A 21,013-nucleotide genomic window follows, 5' to 3' on the forward strand; every position below is an offset into this window, starting at 1 on the left:
AGTATTCTTGTTGTCATAATGCATTCTAATACAAGTACCTTGAAATATAACCATTTAACCATTAACTAAAAGTTTTGTATTCATTTTGGGTTTAATAGTATTCTTGTATTTCAATTTAATTAATAAAAATGATTTTACATGTGATACAAAAACAATGTTTGTGTAGTGTAAATACGGGGGACCTCATCTTTAATCGTCATTCTGTTTGATAAAGGAATCTTCAATCATGAAAAAGTAAAGATGCTTTATGAAAAGTAACAACATCAACATTTCAACGTTTTGAACTGATAATTCATGAAACCCTTTGTTATAAACAACTATATCCGGATCAACTTCTCTATTAGACGTCGCGGTCCACGTAGCCTGGTGGGTACTCAATCTTGAAGTTGGAAGGACACACGGGCTTGGCACAGCATTTACCAGGCGGGGTTTCCAAATGACAGACGCTTGGGATGGTCCATGTATAGCACCTGTGGTAAGATGTATTTGGGTTTTCAAACAAAACAGGAAATAACATATGATATACACACTGGAATCAATAAACTAATTTTGACAAAGTCTTACCGCTGAAATCTCAAACAAAAATCAAAGTATCAAATACATCATCGCGATTATTTACTTGAACAGTTTATGTTTTCTTTTAAACCACAAAAAGGACTAGTTTTCCTTAAAGTTTGTGTACTTCACAATATAAACATAACACTTGATTTGTAACTTTACTTACAGTGTTGTACAGTGGTATCTCCCACGTGTATCGTCGGTACACGTACAATTGTAGTCACAGCCATCTTGCCAAGAGTCGTTTGTTTGGTAGAAGTTGCCTTTATAGAAACATCTGGCAGACAAGAAAAGAGAATTTTACTGAAGTTTTCCAATTCATCAAACATCAGTGCAAGGGGGGTAACTTAATCAGTTTGAATGCTTAATGCTATTCAAAGACAAACTCACTGCTATGGTCATTATTCCTATCAACTAACTGCACGAACGGAATATTTGATTGAAACATATTAAGTGTAACGTTTGTGTATAACAGGATTTCCAACTTTCCTACCTGGTATAAACTCTCTCTCTGCTTCTATACTCTTTATTCCTATAAACTAACTGTGCAAATGGAACATTGGCTTGAAGCATATTTATTTACTTTAGCTTTAATGTAAAAGAGGATTGGAACACGTGTCTAAACGTATAACGTGACGATACTCAAATTGTTACACTTTTTAAGATAATTGTTGAAAATTTCTAATTTTTTTTAACTTCCACAAATATGTGCCTTCAGTTTTATTTTCGTTATTTGTTTACCTGTCAGTGATCCATGTATTTACAAATAGAGAGCTTTGAAGCATGCCCGGCGCATCCCTGTGTTTAAGCAGGTTTGAGAACCCAAAATGGTACACCTCCTAAATTTGATTTGATTCATAAATATTTAGAAATGATAAAAATGCTTGAATTCATTTTAGAAAAGTTCAAACATTTTATTTTGATTTTATTTAAGTCACATATCTGTCAAAATGTCCCATTCAGCAATTGTTTTCCTTGTTTTAAAATACATGGTGTTTTTAAGGTTGTCGTACGACGTCGTTTCCCAGATTTTTTCATAATTTTATTGTTTTCATATTTGATTAGAGATGATAAGTTACAGGAAAAAACCAAGACATATGGAAAATGTCACAGTTACCATAAGCACCTTAACTTTTGTTCAGGACAATTATTGTCAGTTTAGATTGTAAACTGAAATAATGCTGCCTTCATATATATTAAAAGTGTAACAATTTGGGTAGTGTACCAATTTGGGTAGAGTACCAATTTGGGTAGTGTACCAATTTGGGTAGAGTACCAATTTGGGTAGAGTACCAATTTGGGTAGAGTACCAATTTGGTAGCGTACCAATTTGGGTAGAGTACCGATTTGGGTAGAGTACCAATTTGGTAGAGTACCAATTTGGGTAGAGTACCAATTTGGTAGAGTACCAATTTAGGTTGAGTACCAATTTGGGTAGCGTACCAATTTGGGTAGAGTACCAATTTGGGTAGAGTACCAATTTGGGTAGCGTACCAATTTGGGTAGAGTACCAATTTGGGTAGAGTACCAATTTGGGTAGCTTACCAATTTGGGTAGCGTACCAATTTGGGTAGAGTACCGATTTGGGTAGAGTACCAATTTGGTAGAGTACCAATTTGGGTAGCGTACCAATTTGGGTAGAGTACCAATTTAGGTTGAGTACCAATTTGGGTAGAGTACCAATTTAGGTAGATCACCAATTTGGGTAGCGTACCAATTTGGGTAGAGTACCAATTTGGGTAGAGTACCAATTTGGGTAGAGTACCAATTTGGGTAGAGTCACGTTATGAAGTTTTTGTACATACATCGATTTGATTTTGGTGTAATATACAGATAAATTAGCTTGTAATGTTTCTTGATATACCTGTTTAGAGTGCCGTTAGATCCAGGTGGGAAGGTAGAGTACCAATTTGGGTAGAGTACCAATTTGGGTAGCTTACCAATTTGGGTAGCGTACCAATTTGGGTAGAGTACCGATTTGGGTAGAGTACCAATTTGGTAGAGTACCAATTTGGGTAGCGTACCAATTTGGGTAGAGTACCAATTTAGGTTGAGTACCAATTTGGGTAGAGTACCAATTTAGGTAGATCACCAATTTGGGTAGCGTACCAATTTGGGTAGAGTACCAATTTGGGTAGAGTACCAATTTGGGTAGAGTACCAATTTGGGTAGAGTCACGTTATGAAGTTTTTGTACATACATCGATTTGATTTTGGTGTAATATACAGATAAATTAGCTTGTAATGTTTCTTGATATACCTGTTTAGAGTGCCGTTAGATCCAGGTGGGAAGGTAGAGTACCAATTTGGGTAGAGTACCAATTTGGGTAGCTTACCAATTTGGGTAGCGTACCAATTTGGGTAGAGTACCGATTTGGGTAGAGTACCAATTTGGTAGAGTACCAATTTGGGTAGCGTACCAATTTGGGTAGAGTACCAATTTAGGTTGAGTACCAATTTGGGTAGAGTACCAATTTAGGTAGATCACCAATTTGGGTAGCGTACCAATTTGGGTAGAGTACCAATTTGGGTAGAGTACCAATTTGGGTAGAGTCACGTTATGAAGTTTTTGTACATACATCGATTTGATTTTGGTGTAATATACAGATAAATTAGCTTGTAATGTTTCTTGATATACCTGTTTAGAGTGCCGTTAGATCCAGGTGGGAAGGTGCCCGTGTAAACGTATATCGGAATGGTTGGTCTGGTGGAAATTTGATCTAAAGTAGAAAACAAAATCTGAAGATTTTAGATAGTTTGAATGTCTCCTCATTCAAAAAAATGGAGTAAAATGAAAGATGAAAATGGAATTATGTGTGAGATGCCGGTGACTTTATATCAGCGCTGTAGACGCTGGATTAGAAACTCCAGGGTAAAAGAACACACTGACATCTCTACAAGGGCTTATCATCATGTGCTAATATCAAAAAGTACTTCAAATTAAAATCATCCGGCAACCTATAGGGTTCATCACATACCAGTGATAATTCTGGAAGACTGATAGTGATTTCCACTCACCACAAAACCCACAATAGGAGGCGCAGTGTTGTCGTGCCCAAGTCGTATAACCCGTACAGATGTCCTTGCCGTACGAACTACAGTCATTCTCCTCGTCATGGCAACCGGCGCTAGATGGCGCTAAAGGCGGATGTGTAGGTACTTCAATGGTTCCTGTGGTAGAAAAGTTAAAGTTGTTTTTGTGTTCAATACATAAAGAAAGCGGTGATAGTTTAAAGTATCCATTTTGAATCAATACTTAACACGAAAACAATAGGCCAACACCGACAACTATTCTTGTATTGTTATATTATTTTAAAAAAAAGTTTTCAATTTGATAAACACAAATATCCAAGTTATTTTGTAATGCTTACCACATATACCACAGTACTTGGCGCAGTTCTTTGTGGCCCAGGTAACATAAGGTGATTTACAAGCAGAAGTACCGTATATCTCACAGTTAGGTAATGCGTCAGAACATCCAACTTCTGGTGAAATATACAGTTAGACCAGGATAGTACAGAACGAGCCATTTACAGCTGACAATGCAGGTTAAAACTCTCACTGTTGAGGTATACAAATATATCATGTCTCCTGTCATTGTAGCTACCAAGGTAGTGGTACACATTTTAGTTGAACAAATCATCGAGTTGTTAAAAATAGACCAAAGATTGACTCAATTAAAATTCTTGGATTCTCGGTTTCAGAAACTCAGAAATGAATCATTTCATGCGTAATTTAACTTTATGACATTAAACGATTTTTTTCTTATAACTACTAAATACACATAAAGTGCATTGATAATCACAGTTTACCAACCTGAATATTTACAACTATAAACGCATTGACTTTAGTCTGAAAATCCTGATATGAATAAATACAGCTGTTCAATGTCGCTGCCTAATGAAGCATGTGTTTTATCGCGAGGGAATACACTAAGTGACATCAAACCAATGTCAGCAATTGAGTATAAGATAAAATATTCTCTCTCATCTAATGTCACTGATCTCTTATTTTTTATTTACCGAGTCATGATATTATCATGTTTTACTCTTGTTTGTATCGAGCATTTGAATTGGCTTAAATTTGTTAGCATGTCATTGCGAAAAAATAAAAAGTTGATTTACTTTGACTGTTATAACAGCGAAATAACTTTGATGAGCCCCCTAAGAGATTGATAATTTCACAGAAAACGTTATTCGATTTCGTTAAATTATTAACTTGTATTGGAGCTGCAAAACAATTATCATTAGTTAACACTCCTTCTTGTCCAATAGTTCGAGATTAATTGATATAATACATTACTTGTATTGATATAGATATTTTGTACATAATGGTCTTTTTTCTTCTAAATATGTTAACGATTTTGTATATGACATGAATGTGACAGCAGTGATATATATATATGTATATATTTCGAGTTTTTTGTTGTTCTGGTGATCTTAATGTAATACTGGAACGTTAACGTTAAAAGTAGCCGATGTACCACAGAATCCACAGTATTTTGCACAGTTTTTCTTGGCCCAACTTTGATATGGATGATGACATGCGACCTTTCCGTATGGTTCACAGTGTAAGAGGTCAGTACATGTGGATGCTGTAGTGTTTACATCACCGGATGCTGGAAATATGGATGACATTTTGTATAATATGCAAAGAATGACAAATTGTACAATACATGTAACTTTTTTAATTGAGCGATCCTTATATGTCTCTATTTTTCTACATATTTTCAAGACTAAACTTAAATACGAAATTCAATTATCAAGACTACTCAAAAAGAGGATGGCAAAACACTAATAGTTAAATAATAAAATGATATTTGCATAATAAACAACACTCAAGAATAAACTTTATATAAATAAAAATTAGAAAAGATGAATAAAACGCTTAAAATATATGTACATGTATCTCCCCTAAATTGATGGTAAATGGGAACCTTTAGCGTCACATTCAACGCCATTAAAATGTTATGCTAAATCTTATGAGTTTGTGTGTTTTAGTCGTACGGTTGGTTATACAATATTACATTGATGAATAATTGCTTTACCTCCACACACGGCAATTGGCAGGATAAACAATAATGTCAGGAAAACGTTCATATCTGTAATGTATGTATGGAAACATCAACTGATGTATGAGAGTCAATAATAAAACAATGAATTAGCATCATCATAATTTACACTTATATTCCATTGAACGGAGACACAGAAGTATAACTGGTATACGGAGTCCTAAACAAGTAGAACCAGGCTGTACACAAGAGTAAATCAATACCAGATCTTAAGAGTAACTCTTTCTCAAACTTTATGTAGAATGGTAACGGCAATAACAATGCTTTTGTTTGGATCATAGAAACATGACGATAACGGAAGGTATTTTACACAAAACTTACTTCCTCTAAGGAAATAGGTCTAACCCCCTCGTTTCTAACAATTTATTGAGTGTACTAAGAAATGTGTACTTACTGACTAGAAGCTGTGCTTACATCTATGATGTGTTGATATTTAGTACGGAACTGTACCACTAATTATCTAACAGTACAAACTTAAAGATAAGATAGCAGAACGTCCCCGCCAGATAACACACTTTAGAGATAGAGGTGACAATGTCTTCTTAGAGTGTAGATGCCAATGGTATAGATTTGTTCCGTTATTTTTAACCACTTATTTGCGACATATACCTTAATCCTTATTATAATCCATTCCTACTCAAAATCAAACATGATTAATTATCTAAACAAGATACGCTTATTTGACGAGAAATATAAGGGCAATAGAAAATGACTCGGAAAGGAAGGATTTACACTTAAATTAATTAGAACAACCGCCATATAAAGCCAGGTCAAATAAGGGCTATGTCATAGTTTGGTGCTGTAGGTATTATAACCAATACCGAAATCTTTGCCCGTGCAAACTCGATGAAACATAGCACAATAATCACACAAAAAATATTATATGAAGACATTGTTTATCTTGTATGATCGTCAAAGGTACTAAATTTTGGATTGCATAATTTTCCTCTTAACTTTCTCTCCTCGTCCTAATGCCTCCCTTGACAAAATCTCGTTTCTGGACTTTAGTTGAGTGTTCGCCCCTGTGAGAAAGTATCTGTCAGTGAGTTCTGTCCCCTGGTTGAGACAAATCTTACTTCATCGTGCGTAGCGCTCAGCCTAAAAGGAGCCTTCGTCTGTTTCTAAGGATATTTTCCCCTTCTTTCTCTTTTTGTGATTATAATGTATTTTATGTGAAAGGGAAATGAAAAAGATATGCTGCAAATAGGTGACATCCTCGATACTCCAGGTGTTACGGACGCAATATCCACCCCTGGACTCAAAGTAAGATTATATGCAACAATATTTTAAGCAATCCCACACAAAGCCTTTGATGAGGTCAAGGTTATCGAAATATCGGTGAATATCATTGAAATGGCAAAAACATGGATCAATGTGAAATATGGACACGAACCCGCTACTAGTGATAATCAAATACTCAAATAATCAAATAAGGACGAGACGACGCTAGGAAATATAAGACGACCAGAGGGAATAAAACGTGATGAAAATTGAAGTCAAAACAATAAATTAATAACTTTTTAGAATTTCATGTAAAATCAGTTTTTGTTAAGCTATGCAGCTTTAATTGTTAACGATTTTCATGACATAATGTTGGGTTGGTTCAGTGCGTGTTAACATGTCTTGAAGGCCTTTTGGTTTTTTCCGGTTTCTTTGTCCTTGAATTGTACAAGTTGCGTAGTTACAGTTGAGAAAGTACATTCTTTACTTTTTATCTTATCTTATCTACTGTGGTATAGATATGTTGGATGAAATGTTTGAGAACATTGAACAAAAGCTTGAGTTATTCCTCTTGATATGTTTTATGATATGTTGACGAGGCTATATTTGGATATTAGTTATTCCTTGGTCGTTCTTATGTATTACACGTCAGACATTACCAGTAATATAGTCATTCGTCTACCAAACAAATTTTTGAAAATTTTGAACAAGTATCTTTCCGAAATCGACGTCAATTCGATAGCTGGAAACATTAAAAGGTCCAGTATAACAACGTCAATGGAAGAAGGAAATGCAGTAAACTACATTACAGTGTTTAATCAATCTACATTAAGGCAACATACCGAAGTCATATCAATTTAGTTTTAAATAATATTTTTATTGTTATTCAACATCGACAGCAAATTAAACATATGCATTCCTAATAATGAATATCTGGGACGAGAGAATTAAATCAAAGCCTAATGTATTGATTTATTTTATTTTCATACTAAAAAGGCAGTGGTGTAAATCACATAGATATCAATAATTCCACTGGGTTTACCCACAATGACACGATGAACCATGTCCACGGGGGTTATCCTCGATGGGACAATGGACTCTGATAACACAACATTATCATCCAAAAACGAGGCAATCGATTTAGTAGTAAATTTACCTAGTTTTAATCCACAATGATATTATGATGATCAGGAGTGATTTAATAATCAGTGAAGAATGAGTAAGAGGTATTCTAATGTTTCAGACATTTCGATAACAATTATTATTTTATAAGATCTACTATTCTCACGTTTGTCACTAGCAAATGAACAAAATACATTGATTTAGTTCGGTTAATTCGCTTCAGTCCACAATGAGACAACACATTGGGACAAATCATAGTGATCTAGCTCATTTCTCTGGAATAGATTCAGGCAGAATATAAGGTCATATGGCTCTGGTTAATGTCCTAATATTTCCATACTGTGGCGAGGTACTGGACCAGAGTAGACAAATCCAGCACAGCTATGGTAGTGACCACCAGCACGAGGAACACTCCGGCCACATACCCTATCCCCGCCGCCGAGGCACGACCATCCGGTACACTGATGTATTTCCGCACGTGAGAAGACAGCTGAGTCTTATTAATGGCCATTGTTCTCTTCAAATTCTGAAATATTCAATATAAAGATGACATTTTTGCTAAGTGGAAATCATATTCTTGATAACTAATTTACTAATGCAATAACCAGAATGTACGAGACTTTGTTCCTTCCTATGCTTGACAGGGTTACCCGCTGGTGCTAGGGAAAACATAAATCTGTTAGTTACCGGGGTAGAGACAATACAGCTTTACAGGTTTGGTAATGACGTGACATTATGCGGCGAACATTGTTGAATACGTCTTTAATTTTGATGTAGTTCGACGTCCCTTTGATGACAGCACTATGAAAATGTATCTATACTTAATTCAATTTCAATCTTCATTTGTAGATAAAGTATACGAGAAAAAATAAGCAAGCATTGGTCTGTCAAATATCTTAACCCTCTTGAAGGATTTTGGCAATCAAATCTCGGTAAGCCTCGGGTTGACCAGCCAATATCTTTTACTACTGTTGAGATATCCGTGTAGACTTGACAGAGTCAGAGAATAAATAACACACCCATATCATAATGTGGACGACTGGGATTACCAACATTAATCGATGGTCTGACACCTCTATATGGCTAAGTTAATGACAAAACCAACCTTTATTTTGAGGTCGAGAGCTGCCGGAGAGTTGTCCACGTGTGTATGATGGCACGGACACGTGCACGTCCTGGCGGTAGACAGAGAAAGCGATTCTGATGTGGGAGGATCAGATGTTACATCGCTGTCTGTAGTTATAGGGACAGTGGTAACATCCTCTTCTGTTGTCGTTAGAATCCTCTCTGTTGTCGGACGAACCGTTGTCTCGCTAGCTTCTGCAAAATATTTGTTATATTTATTATCACAGTGTAATATAGTTAACTAATGGGGAGGGAATAATGTGGAAGGGTTGGGGTGAGAGTTGGTGTAATGATGGTCTGAACAAATATTTGGATTCAGTCTGAATTTTAAAATTGTTAACAGCATTGGTTATTTAGGACGGTCTCCTGTTTGCGTGGTATTGGAAACTGCATAATGTTGGGTGTTGTGTCTAGTGAAACTCCCCTGTCTCCTGACTTAGACACACCTAAGTCTACAATACCGACATTTTCTGCTCCTGGTCAGCATTTAGCATTAGGTAATGAGATATCTAGCTTTTAAATTGTAAGTAACATGTGACCGTGAGCGGCGTGATGTTCGGTACCTTTTACGTCGTTTCAGTGAGATAACACTATGAAAAAAATCGAATTCCACTGTTACAGGGAAAAACGACATCGATATACCATAACCTCCACATATATACAGACAATCACACACACAATGCACTTGATAGAGGACGCTGTATCAAACCATCCAACCAAAAATCTATGCTGTGTGCACACAGGTCACTTGAAAAGAGCAAAAAACCCATTTTAGATCAGAACCTGTTGCGTTTAAGATTTGTACGTAATCCCGAATTTATGGTATCTAATCGGCAATCTAGATAAACTACGTATCATGTAGTAAATCACGGCCAGACGAGGTCGGTCAATAATATTGTATAAACCATTATTTTAATCTACATAAGATGAACATTAAGCCAATTGCTGAAAAAGATTGTGAAATGAACCAAATGAACGACATCCTTCCATACTTTCCCAGTTACCTTTCATGTCAGGACACATTGTTAATAAACGGTTAGTGTGTCGATTGTACTTCTACGAAAAAGAGATCAACGTATTTAATAACAGTCCAATTCAATGGGAGTTATTCGTGTGTGATCGAGATCTAGTTGTACGTCAAAACTGTGGATGAAATTCAGTATAAACATCTATTGTTACTCGTATACTTTCCATTACACGTGTGCGATACCCCAATTAGATTGAATTGACTGCACAATATATAGTGACATTATTTTTAACGTCGTATTAACAGCCAGGATAATTTAAGTTCAGCTTACATGTATGCAATGTGTTGCGTGTGTGATTGTATGTATGATTTGGGTGGTTGTGGTATATCCGTGTTGTGTCTCCTTTGTAAAAGTGGGACTCTTCTTCCTTTTTATAGTGCTATGGCATTGAAACATGCATACCTCAACAAATCACAAAGTGCCGATAATGTGACACATTATGCTGAGTTCTAAACAGAAACTACCATTTTGATAGACTATGGCGTCTCTCAACCAGGAGACCGAAGCAAGAGCATTCCTCACAAGGTGCGCGTTATCTAAAGATTTAACGTTGGGAAGAAGAGAAAAGATTTCAAATGTAGTCAACTTTTACGATAATTCCATGAGGGCAGCAGGTATATAACCTGACCCATAGGGCAAGTAATGCGTGTAATATTTTTGCATATATCACTAGTATGATATAACGATTTACATCGGCTGTGTCGAAATAGAAATAGTTTGTGACAACAAGACGGGAACAATAAAGAGAAGGGGATTTCGTAGACAGCGAGACAAAATGCCTCTGTAGGATTTTTTTTCCAGTACAACGTGTTGAAGTTCTTTAAATGTAACCAGGTTTATATACTCACCGCCGTACCAAAACCCTCGGAACACCATAATGGGAAGGTGAATGAAATCTTGTTGTGCTGCAACTGGTATATACAAAAGATAAAAACATGCAATGGAAGGACATTGTCCACATCAGAGATAAATAAATAATATGTATAGAAATGGAGAGCAAAAGTGCCGACACTATTTAACAAATTATATGAAAATAGCAAAATTTCGAAGAAAAGAGAAAAGGTCTACTTGGACACAAACTAATTCAATGAGCTATATGTCAATATCCACAATTTTGTCATAACTTTTAAGTATAACCATATTATACATATTACTCCATACATATAAGCCGATCTACTTTATACTTTATAGTAAATGGTGTGTAACTATACCTGGGCCAAACAGCTTCACTGTGACAGAGGACATCGTCTTGTCGAACGATAGCCACAGACAACGCACTCGTAACAGTTCTGTCTGCTCATGTTTATTAGTCCGTAGTTGCTGTCAAAACAAATGAAAAAGATCACATAAAAATTGATGTACTCAAATCTGAATTTTGTTTGGTTGGTTCACTTTACGTAATGTCTTATCAAGAGCTAAATTCACTGATAATATGAAGGTGGATTACATGCAATGTGTTGAGTGTTAGAATTTCATTTGTTTTTTGGGAGGATGTGGTATGTACATTTTGTGTGATGGTGAAACGTTTGTCTTTATCTAAAGCACTATCTTACTTGTGCATACTTCAAAAGACAACAAACAGTATTCCCCCACCTATCACTCCTTAAAACTGGCAATCTTGCACCAGAATCATGTCTTCCTGTTAACGGTAGGTGTCGCTATACGTACCAAAACCATGCCGTCCTGTAAACGGTAGGTCGCTATACATATGTACGTACCAAAACCATGCCGTCCTGTTAACGGTAGGTCGCTATACATATAACATACGGAAACTTCCGTACGTTTTGTCAAGAAGTAAAGATGACGTAAGAAAATGTTGAAGTTGAACTTTGGAATTTAATGATGATAACTTTGACTTGACGGATGGCTATTCTGGAGTGTCCAGAATATAGCCGTTGTGTTCCGTACAAAGTCGGAGACCTAACTGACTTACAAATAAAATATTTCATGCTTAAATAATGTACATACAATAAAATTACAGAATTATGATTGACAGATATCGCTCATTGGCAGATTAATCAGCCGTGGTCAGTGTCCTTTAGGCAATTAGGATGGACGTGACATTAATCCGGTTACGTAATAGAATGGAACTTAAAATCTTTCAGAAAAGTTATCAAAGTAAATTGCCAGAGGATATACACAGTTATCACACATATGGGGTTTTATCTCAAATGTCACAAACGTAAATATGATCAAGAATATAACCTTAGGAATGTCAAATTACACACAATAGTATTAACTGATAATTGATGTTAAAATTTAGCAACTATTAACGCAAGTTCAAAGCACTTTAAAATTTATCACAAAATTCTTTGTGATAACTTCCTTCCGCTCCGGGAAAGACGCGTCCCGCGTCTTAATTAAACTGTCCTCTGTTTTGATGGAGTCTATTCGCTCGGTTTTCATAGGAAATGTGTGGTCGCTGGCGTCGTGAATTATTTTGTGGTTGGTTTCGTGGTCCGGGAAAAGTATTCGGTCTTGTAGTATTTGGAGCGCTGTAGTAACTAAGTTGTTTTTGGAGGCTTGTGATTATGATTTGTTTCTGTTTTAATTCCTCGTCCTTCTCCGAAATTTTGAACTTTAAATTCGCAATCTGTCGTTGTGTCTGTTCTTTTTGTTTCGCGGTTGTTTGTAATGTACTGATTGTTTCGTCTTTGCTTTTCATAATTTTCTTTCTGTTGTCCAGTGCTTTTTCTAGTTCCTTAATTTGAGACACATAATTGGTTATATTAACATTTTGGGCGCGTGCACATTCCTCTTCTAGAATTTCGTTTGATCTTTGTAATTTTGCACACTTTTCTGATATTTTGGAGATGGTAATTTTGGTACGAACAAGTTTTGACTGTAATGAAATTATCTGGTTGCTGTAGTTAGAGTCTTTCTGGAAATCGTTTTGAAGTTCACTATTTTCAATGTCACTGAATGGAAAAATACACAATACCTTTTTGGTTTCTCGGAATTTCCTGAGACGTTCAGAATCTCGCCGCCGTTTAGATGTTGACTTGGCCTTTTTCTTTGGTGCAGTGCGAATAACGGACTTACTGTCCGAAGAGTTTTTCGGGACAGGAACAGGATGGATAGGCAGTTGTCGCTGACTGGTCCAGGGATAATATCCTGTTGTACCAACATTTATAGTACAATGTCCGGTTCGATTAAAACACATTCTCGAAAAGTGGCCAATGTTTCCACATCGGAAACAGTAACATCCGTTTGCTGGACAACACATCGGATGGTTTGGGGCGAAGTGGCCTCCTATCTATAGCATAATGCCATCCTGAATGGTTACAGTCAAAACGTTACCCTGGTTAACTCCAAAGTATGGCGAACACAGTCTTGGTTAAAATCCAGTCCGTGTGATTCCGAATAGAGTTGGTCCTTCTTTGAGTCACTCGCGGGAAATACTTGCTTGGCAGTTGAGGTTTCGGGAAAGCGTACCCAGCGTAGAAGTGGGTACTACCAGGATTATCTCCACCAATTAACATACGGAAACTTCCGCACGTTTTGTCAAGAAGTAAAGATGACGTAAGAAAATGTTGAAGTTGAACTTTGGAATTTAATGATGATAACTTTGACTTGACGGATGGCTATTCTGGAGTGTCCAGAATATAGCCGTTGTGTTCCGTACAAAGTCGGAGACCTAACTGACTTACAAATAAAATATTTCATGCTTAAATAATGTACATACAATAAAATTACAGAATTATGATTGACAGATATCGCTCATTGGCAGATTAATCAGCCGTGGTCAGTGTCCTTTAGGCAATTAGGATGGACGTGACATTAATCCGGTTACGTAATAGAATGGAACTTAAAATCTTTCAGAAAAGTTATCAAAGTAAATTGCCAGAGGATATACACAGTTATCACACATATGGGGTTTTATCTCAAATGTCACAAACGTAAATATGATCAAGAATATAACCTTAGGAATGTCAAATTACACACAATAGTATTAACTGATAATTGATGTTAAAATTTAGCAACTATTAACGCAAGTTCAAAGCACTTTAAAATTTATCACAAAATTCTTTGTGATAATACCAGAATCATGTCATCCTGTTAACGGTAGGTGTCGCTATACGTACCGGAAACATGCTGTCCTCTAGACGGTAAGTATCGCTATACAGACCAGAATCATGCCGTCTTGTTAACGATAGGTGTCGCTATATATACGTACCAGAACCATTCCGTCCTACTGCCGGTAGGTGTCGCTATATATACGTACCAGAACCATTCCGTCCTACTGCCGGTAGATGTCACTATAAATATCAGAATCATGCTATCCTACTGTTGGTAGATGTCGCTATAAATATCAGAATCATGCTATATCCTACTGCCGGTAGGTGTCCCTATAAAATCCTACTGACGGTAGATGTCGCTATAAATATCAGAATCATGCTATCCTACTGACGGTAGATGTCGCTATAAATATCAGAATCATGCTATCCTACTGCCGGTAGGTGTCGCTATACATACCAGAATCATGCCGTCATGTTGACGGTAGGTGTCGCTATACATACCAGAATCATGCCGTCCTGCTGACGGTAGGTGTCGCTATACGTACAAGAATCATGCCGTCCTGCTGACGGTAGGTGTCGCTATACGTACTAGAATCATGCCGTCCTGCTGACGGTAGGTGACTCTGTCCTCTGTGTTACAAACGTCCGTACTGTATAGTAATTTGTAAAGTTCCTCTCCAGTAGATCCGGTGTTAGGAGTAATTGCCTCCAGAGCAAGTACATACACCATGCTACCTAGGGCCAGACCACTCAGATCGATCTGTATAAAACAGAAAATTGGTATATCTTTGGTTAAATGTTATAATTTTGTGATTTGTTTGTTTTTCTTACACGTACCCAATCGTTTTAGTTTTGTTATGTGTTAATTTCGCAACATAGTAATACAAGCTTTATATGTGAACCATCTGCTATATACATCAATACAACATCTCTTTTATAAAGAATAACTTCGAAATAATGACGAAATTCTGAATTTTGAAGTTGTTGAGGTGATCATCGAGGATGTCTATACCTGTATAACATCTTGTGACAGGAAGGGTCCAAATTCGCCTAACTCGGCCAAGGCATGGTTTGTAACTACGTCAGATTCTGAATTAATTAACATATAGATAAGCAAACACTTGTTATTTTGTCCTCATTCCGATAAAATAAAAAATATCGATAAAATCGCAAATCAATTAGAAAGTCATTTGACACACTTACCGCTCAGGACAGTAAATGGAACAGAATCACGAAGTGGGACCAGAAAGAATGGATACTCATTTTGTCCTGTAAAAATGCTTCTGTTCGTCACAGCAAACCAAGCCTTGTTCGCGTCAAATGCTGAAGAGAACAGGAACTGGTATCCGGGTTGGCTAAAACGGCATTAATATGACTTGCAAACACAACTGTATTCAACATCAAATATATCGTCTTCTGAATACTTTGCATCTGTGATCCCAATAGAAATGGAAAACTAAATTAAAAAAAAAACTTCTTAACTTACGCGTATGGAGACATATTTTGGTAGAGTTACTATTTCGGTTTGTAAGGAATGGTACGGAAATTTAATCCTTGGCAGAAACTAGCAGGTTATGCTTGTAACGTTCATTTTATAAAATGAGATAATACCACTACGTAATCAACTATATTGATAGCAAAGAGACAAATTGTATTATGTTCATAATTTTCATGATTTGACTTGAAGAAAATGTGCAAGTCGTTATTTTCATGAACAACATTTCCCAAACATACTAAACAACGCATCTACGTAAATTGAAATGATATCATTAAAGTTGTATGTTCCGTAATTTCCATACTCACGAATCAAAAGGAGGTTTTAATACGTTATCACCACCAAAAGTTATGAATATTTTGTGAATTACATGTACACACCCAAAAAAAGCTCAAAGTGAAACATGTCAGTACTGCTAAAATCGTAATATGTACGTCTTAAGAGCAGTGACATTAGTACATATGGTGAGATAATAAACCTAAGTTGTGGTGTATAATTTCATTCACATGTTTACAGTGTAGTTAGTAATTGTAATATGATTTTTGCAGATTTTCATCTTAACAGACATAAAACATACAAACAAACAACTTTTACAGTGCACAAATAAATTCTGTGTTGTAACTAATGTTGATAAGGTATCATACATTTATGTCTGTGCCTTAGCTTAATTCATCAAACCTTTTGGTTTTCAATAACTGAAAAAATATTAACATATCAATTTGTTAGCCCATTTAAGGCATATATAACTGGACACTTGCTACATACCTCCATGATGGCATCATCTGATACATGTTCATGATGAGTGAGCCGAGCAGACGATCTACTCTCATCCACTGGTCCAGACCTCTGGTGACATTTCTGGTATTAAACACCATCCAAAAATGGAGGTCGCCGATTTTGTTGAAGAACATAATGGCCACCTGAAATATGATGAATAAATGTACCACTTTTTACAGCGTCAATACTGTAAAAAACAATAGTAAAAAGGTAGCTTTTCTCCTGGTCATACGTTTTTTTCACTCTTTACGTGTGTTTGTTTTGCAATATGTAAATAGCTCAAGCTATATTATGATTTTATTACCTTTTTATTATTATTTTATTATTTTATTATTATTATTTTATTATCTTATTATAATATGATTTCAAATAATAAGAAATACTGGTTTTCCGATATTAAAAACGTATGAAATAGACATAGAGCGCATTTAGAGAAAACAATCACTTAATTTATATGCGTGTTTCTGGGCTATACTCAGAAAATCCCACTTGGCAGTGAAATGCGACCAGGTGTGTTTATTGTTTGTTTGCCATTCTACTGTGAGATAACAATATAAAAAGGCATGACATAGAAACACGACACGAACATACCCCAGTCTTCCAAAACACGCACTTCACACACGCAACACCCGCGTACAGAGGAGGACGCCCTTACATGACCTGACTGTTAATAAAACGTTAAACACATTCAATCAAACGACCGATCATTTGAATTATCGTTGTATCTACGTCACTGACCTCGTTTGGGGGATTAGTATCCCATTGGTCGATTTTGCCGCTCCGGAAGTTCCCTTCCTTTATGAGTTGGTAGATTGGCATGACGTGCTTATCATCATTCGGGTTATTGTCTGTCTCATTCTGATTCCAGTAGTCAACAATACTGGTAGTGCTGTTCTCGTAGACAAGTAGCAGGTTTTCTACTCGTGTCAACACTAAAAATGACAAATTACAGACATTCAGCCCATGTGAGTAATGAATAAAAAGAGTTCTGACTAATTCAATTGAAAATTAAATCTATAAATGAGTCATGGATATAGAATGCATAAATAAATGCAGTAAATGATGAGTTTATACCATGGCTGAATAAAGCTAGACAGTTCTGGATGTAATGATAGTTGCAAGGATGAATAATTATTGTGTTTTATTATAACATAACTATACTCATAGATTTCAAATTTCTCAAGGTAAATATGGTATACCTATAATTGTAAGTTTGCTTATATATTGCAAAGGTATTAATGACTTATGTTTCAATGTGTTGAAAACCGTACACATTTGATCAAAGTTACGTGACATTATACTATTAAAAATGTAAAAAAAAAAACTTGAAGATAATGTATGCAAATATATTCTCCCGGTATTTTCCGTTAACTAATATTTTCATTAGGTTATCAAATATATCATTTTCCATTTGATATATTCAAAATTAATAATTTACAAACAATTATAAGACTTTATGGTCTCATCTAAGTAGAATTATTGTTAAAGCATTCTAAAATGGCATATTTCTAGTTTACTTACCTGTAGATGCAGAAAGTATATCAACGCGAAAAAGAAAACACACAAGAATCTTGATATACGTGTCCATTTTTCCAAGCACTCCTTTGATAAAGAATACTTCCCTCCCTCTACAACTGTGTCATGTAACCAGTGAATGAAATAGATTCGGAAATGACATATTAATCTGGGTACCTATTGGTCATTTAAAAATACGTGTCAACAGTATTCATTAATGATTAGACCAAAGATTACACATCGATCTGTATCCGTACGATTGAACACTCAATATCGTTTAATGCTCAAACCATACATTTTATCAGAACAATGACACTTATTTTCTCCTTTGGGCGGAGGTCACAACCGGAGATACACAGAAATGTATTTAAAACGAAATTTATCGACTACTATAAGCAAAGTCTGGGAGACGTAAGCTTTGTCTTATTAACATAAATTACCATCTGATATTATGCCATGTTACATTGGTCGAGAAAATCCGTAGAGGAAACTACCAGGATTAGTACATGGAAGTAGCTATATATGTGAATGCCTCGATATTGCGACCCAGAACTGGAGGACTAGAGTTTGAATGACAAACACTTTATGACCAATGTAGTCTGTTGATTATGAAATTTAAGGGTTAGACATACTTTCCTCGTCAAACCACACAGGTGTCAAAAAAGCTACCAACTAATTATAACATTCTATTGGTTTTTAGGTACACATGCGCAAACGACTCATGCGATGAGGACTTTTTTGCAATTCGGTCGATATCAAATAGTTCTTTATGAAATTAAATGTGAATGTACCATATTATGACTATGAAACATTATGTAACACTCAATATTCTTATTTGTCTGTGATGTATTTAGGTAATGTCGTTAACGGTAAGGAAAACAATTCCAAAGTGTGTTTATGTTTTGTATTATATGTACCAATATATGAATACAATACTGTTTAAACTAAACTAAAGTTAATTTTAAGTGTTTGTACGGAACAAATTGTGGAGATGGTTTGTTCGTATCCTTGATGTTCCAGAGGTAACTCGACATATGATTTTTAACAATAGCGATACAAACCTCGGGAATATTGAGGATGGTTTGCTCGTAAAGTCTTATCACTTTCTAAAAATAAAGATGTCTGATACGATATGACCACCCTATCACTGTGTTAACCCTCCACACTATGTACACCGGAAGTTACTCCGGCACTTATTGACACAACACATAATTACATAATGATACACTAGTGAAGTGTACTTCCCCAGCGAGAGTGAACGTTTCCTGTCTCGGAACTCTCCTCACTGTTCATTTCCATTTTCCTGTTGACGTCTATCCTAGATATAATTGCGTTTTTCAATTCGTCTGTATTGATCGGTTAGTGCCTATTAAACAGGTCTTAAGTACGCAATGCTATCAGAGCATCTTATTCTCACGTATGCGTAAGTAATATGCACATGTCGATTGATTTTCGTTGGGGAAGTTTATTGTAGATTTCTATTAGATATGAGCATTGGTTATGCACACGTTATTGTAACGGTCAAAACTACGGCGTAATCTTAAATGCAACCTACATGTTCAAAAAAATAATGTTTATCAAAACTGTCAAAGCATCCATTTAATGGCCTCAGATGATGTAATAACATCTAAATAAATACAATAAATTATGACCCATTTCACCGTTTTGCCGCGTGATGCACCCGAGTATACTGTTTACTTGCGAATACAAAAATTCGGGACCAAGGCCTCTTACAAAGCAAAGTAAAGTTGGACAGTTATTCTTTATTTAAGCGTCATCTGTTTTGACGGATGCAACGAAATTAAATATAGTCATTTTTGTGTTAAATTCCTGGGAATAACTATAATTTTTCGGAGCTTTCAAATACACATTTAAAACACAGGTGCACGCTCCTTATCTCATGTATAATCCACACTATAGATTTTAGTTGTACATTTAAATGCCGCCTTCTCTGGGTGACATTTCAATTCCATACAGTTGTTGAGTTGTTTTTGATATGTGTGGTGGGGAATAAAACATTGATTTCAATCCAATATTTAAGGCATGAACTGTTAGCTATAATTCTTCTGTTTTAGAAATCGACTCCCCACAAAACTGACCGAATGGATTTGTCTACTGGGCTCCATTTTCGCTGCAACATAATTTTGCGCGTTCTTGCAATACATTACACACAACAACTACATGTATATTGTATTACCTTCTTATTAGGCCATGGGCTAGGAGGGTGTTGTCGAGGGATGGCATTAAGACCATAGTGCCCTCAAAAGAAGGTATTAATGTTTTAAGTACATAAACTGGCAGGACAAACAATTACGTACGATCACCAACAACACTCTATTTAAACGAGTACGGCCACGTCTAAAATATGGTAGAAATATAATGAGATACATTTTTCCACGCAAAATTCTTTGAAAATACTCACTGCATATTTCGTTGCTTGCTTTCGTTGTTGGCTCGGGTACTATGCCATCCCTTGACAACAATATAAGACCATAGTGCCCCCCAAGAAGGCAATAATATGTAATTTTGGCCTGGTTGAGAGGGCACTGTCGAGGGATGGAATAGTGCCCGTCCAATATATAAGACATGAACTGTAAGTTGCGCTTATTTGGAATAACATGTGTCTTTCAATAGATTTTTAATTTGTTAAAAAATAAGTGTAAAAGAATCGCTCATAAGTTATTATATCATTTGATATAAGGGCGTAAAAAGTAATGCTCATGATCCAAGAGACTTTATTTAGAGTCGCCATATAGTGTTACATTAATAACATATTAGCTCTGTAGCTGTACGAACAGTAATAAAATTAACAAAAGCATGTTAAACATACAGGATACATAAAAGTAGTACGTAAGCAAAAATACAGGTGAATAATGTACATATCAAAGACACAAAAATAGCCAGCTCATTCCATACTTACCTGAATAGTATACTGGAACAGGACATCTAGCACTCAAACACTTCTTTTTTCTGCTTCTCAGACCAGCTTTTTCTTTTGTTTATGGTGCATAATAATTATAGGGTAATTATCAGTAAGCTGATAACAGTTACTTCTTAACAATTTCAAACATGAATTGTATATT

At 35.8% G+C, this 21,013-nt stretch overlaps 2 protein-coding genes across 4 annotated transcripts; both read right to left on the reverse strand.

The window, feature by feature from the left end:
• Positions 1-230: 230 nt before the first annotated feature.
• On the reverse strand, positions 231-6,086 carry LOC138329137 (uncharacterized). Of its 2 annotated transcripts, none has more exons than XM_069275896.1 (8): positions 6,023-6,086; positions 5,605-5,658; positions 5,041-5,175; positions 3,929-4,042; positions 3,576-3,728; positions 3,196-3,277; positions 725-835; positions 231-470 (listed from the first exon to the last, which is right to left on the reverse strand). In XM_069275896.1, exons 2-8 carry the CDS (start codon positions 5,654-5,656, stop codon positions 341-343), a joined length of 777 nt encoding a protein of 258 aa, XP_069131997.1. In that variant the 5' UTR covers positions 5,657-5,658; positions 6,023-6,086; the 3' UTR covers positions 231-340. The 2 variants fall into 2 exon arrangements, with proteins under 2 accessions (XP_069131997.1, XP_069131998.1); XM_069275897.1 differs by having other exon boundaries at positions 5,950-6,023.
• Positions 6,087-7,733: 1,647 nt separating this feature from the next.
• Positions 7,734-20,126, reverse strand: LOC138329139 (uncharacterized). Of its 2 annotated transcripts, none has more exons than XM_069275900.1 (10): positions 17,937-20,126; positions 17,154-17,347; positions 16,404-16,558; positions 15,347-15,498; positions 15,156-15,232; positions 14,733-14,903; positions 11,336-11,444; positions 10,973-11,029; positions 9,077-9,291; positions 7,734-8,497 (listed from the first exon to the last, which is right to left on the reverse strand). In XM_069275900.1, exons 1-10 carry the CDS (start codon positions 18,001-18,003, stop codon positions 8,297-8,299), a joined length of 1,398 nt encoding a protein of 465 aa, XP_069132001.1. In that variant the 5' UTR covers positions 18,004-20,126; the 3' UTR covers positions 7,734-8,296. The 2 variants fall into 2 exon arrangements, with proteins under 2 accessions (XP_069132001.1, XP_069132000.1); XM_069275899.1 differs by having other exon boundaries at positions 10,973-11,035.
• Between the last annotated feature and the right edge of the window lie 887 nt (positions 20,127-21,013).

The sequence above is a fragment of the Argopecten irradians genome, chromosome 8 (genome assembly GCF_041381155.1).
Source record: "Argopecten irradians isolate NY chromosome 8, Ai_NY, whole genome shotgun sequence".
In the NCBI taxonomy this organism is placed as follows: domain Eukaryota; kingdom Metazoa; phylum Mollusca; class Bivalvia; order Pectinida; family Pectinidae; genus Argopecten; species Argopecten irradians.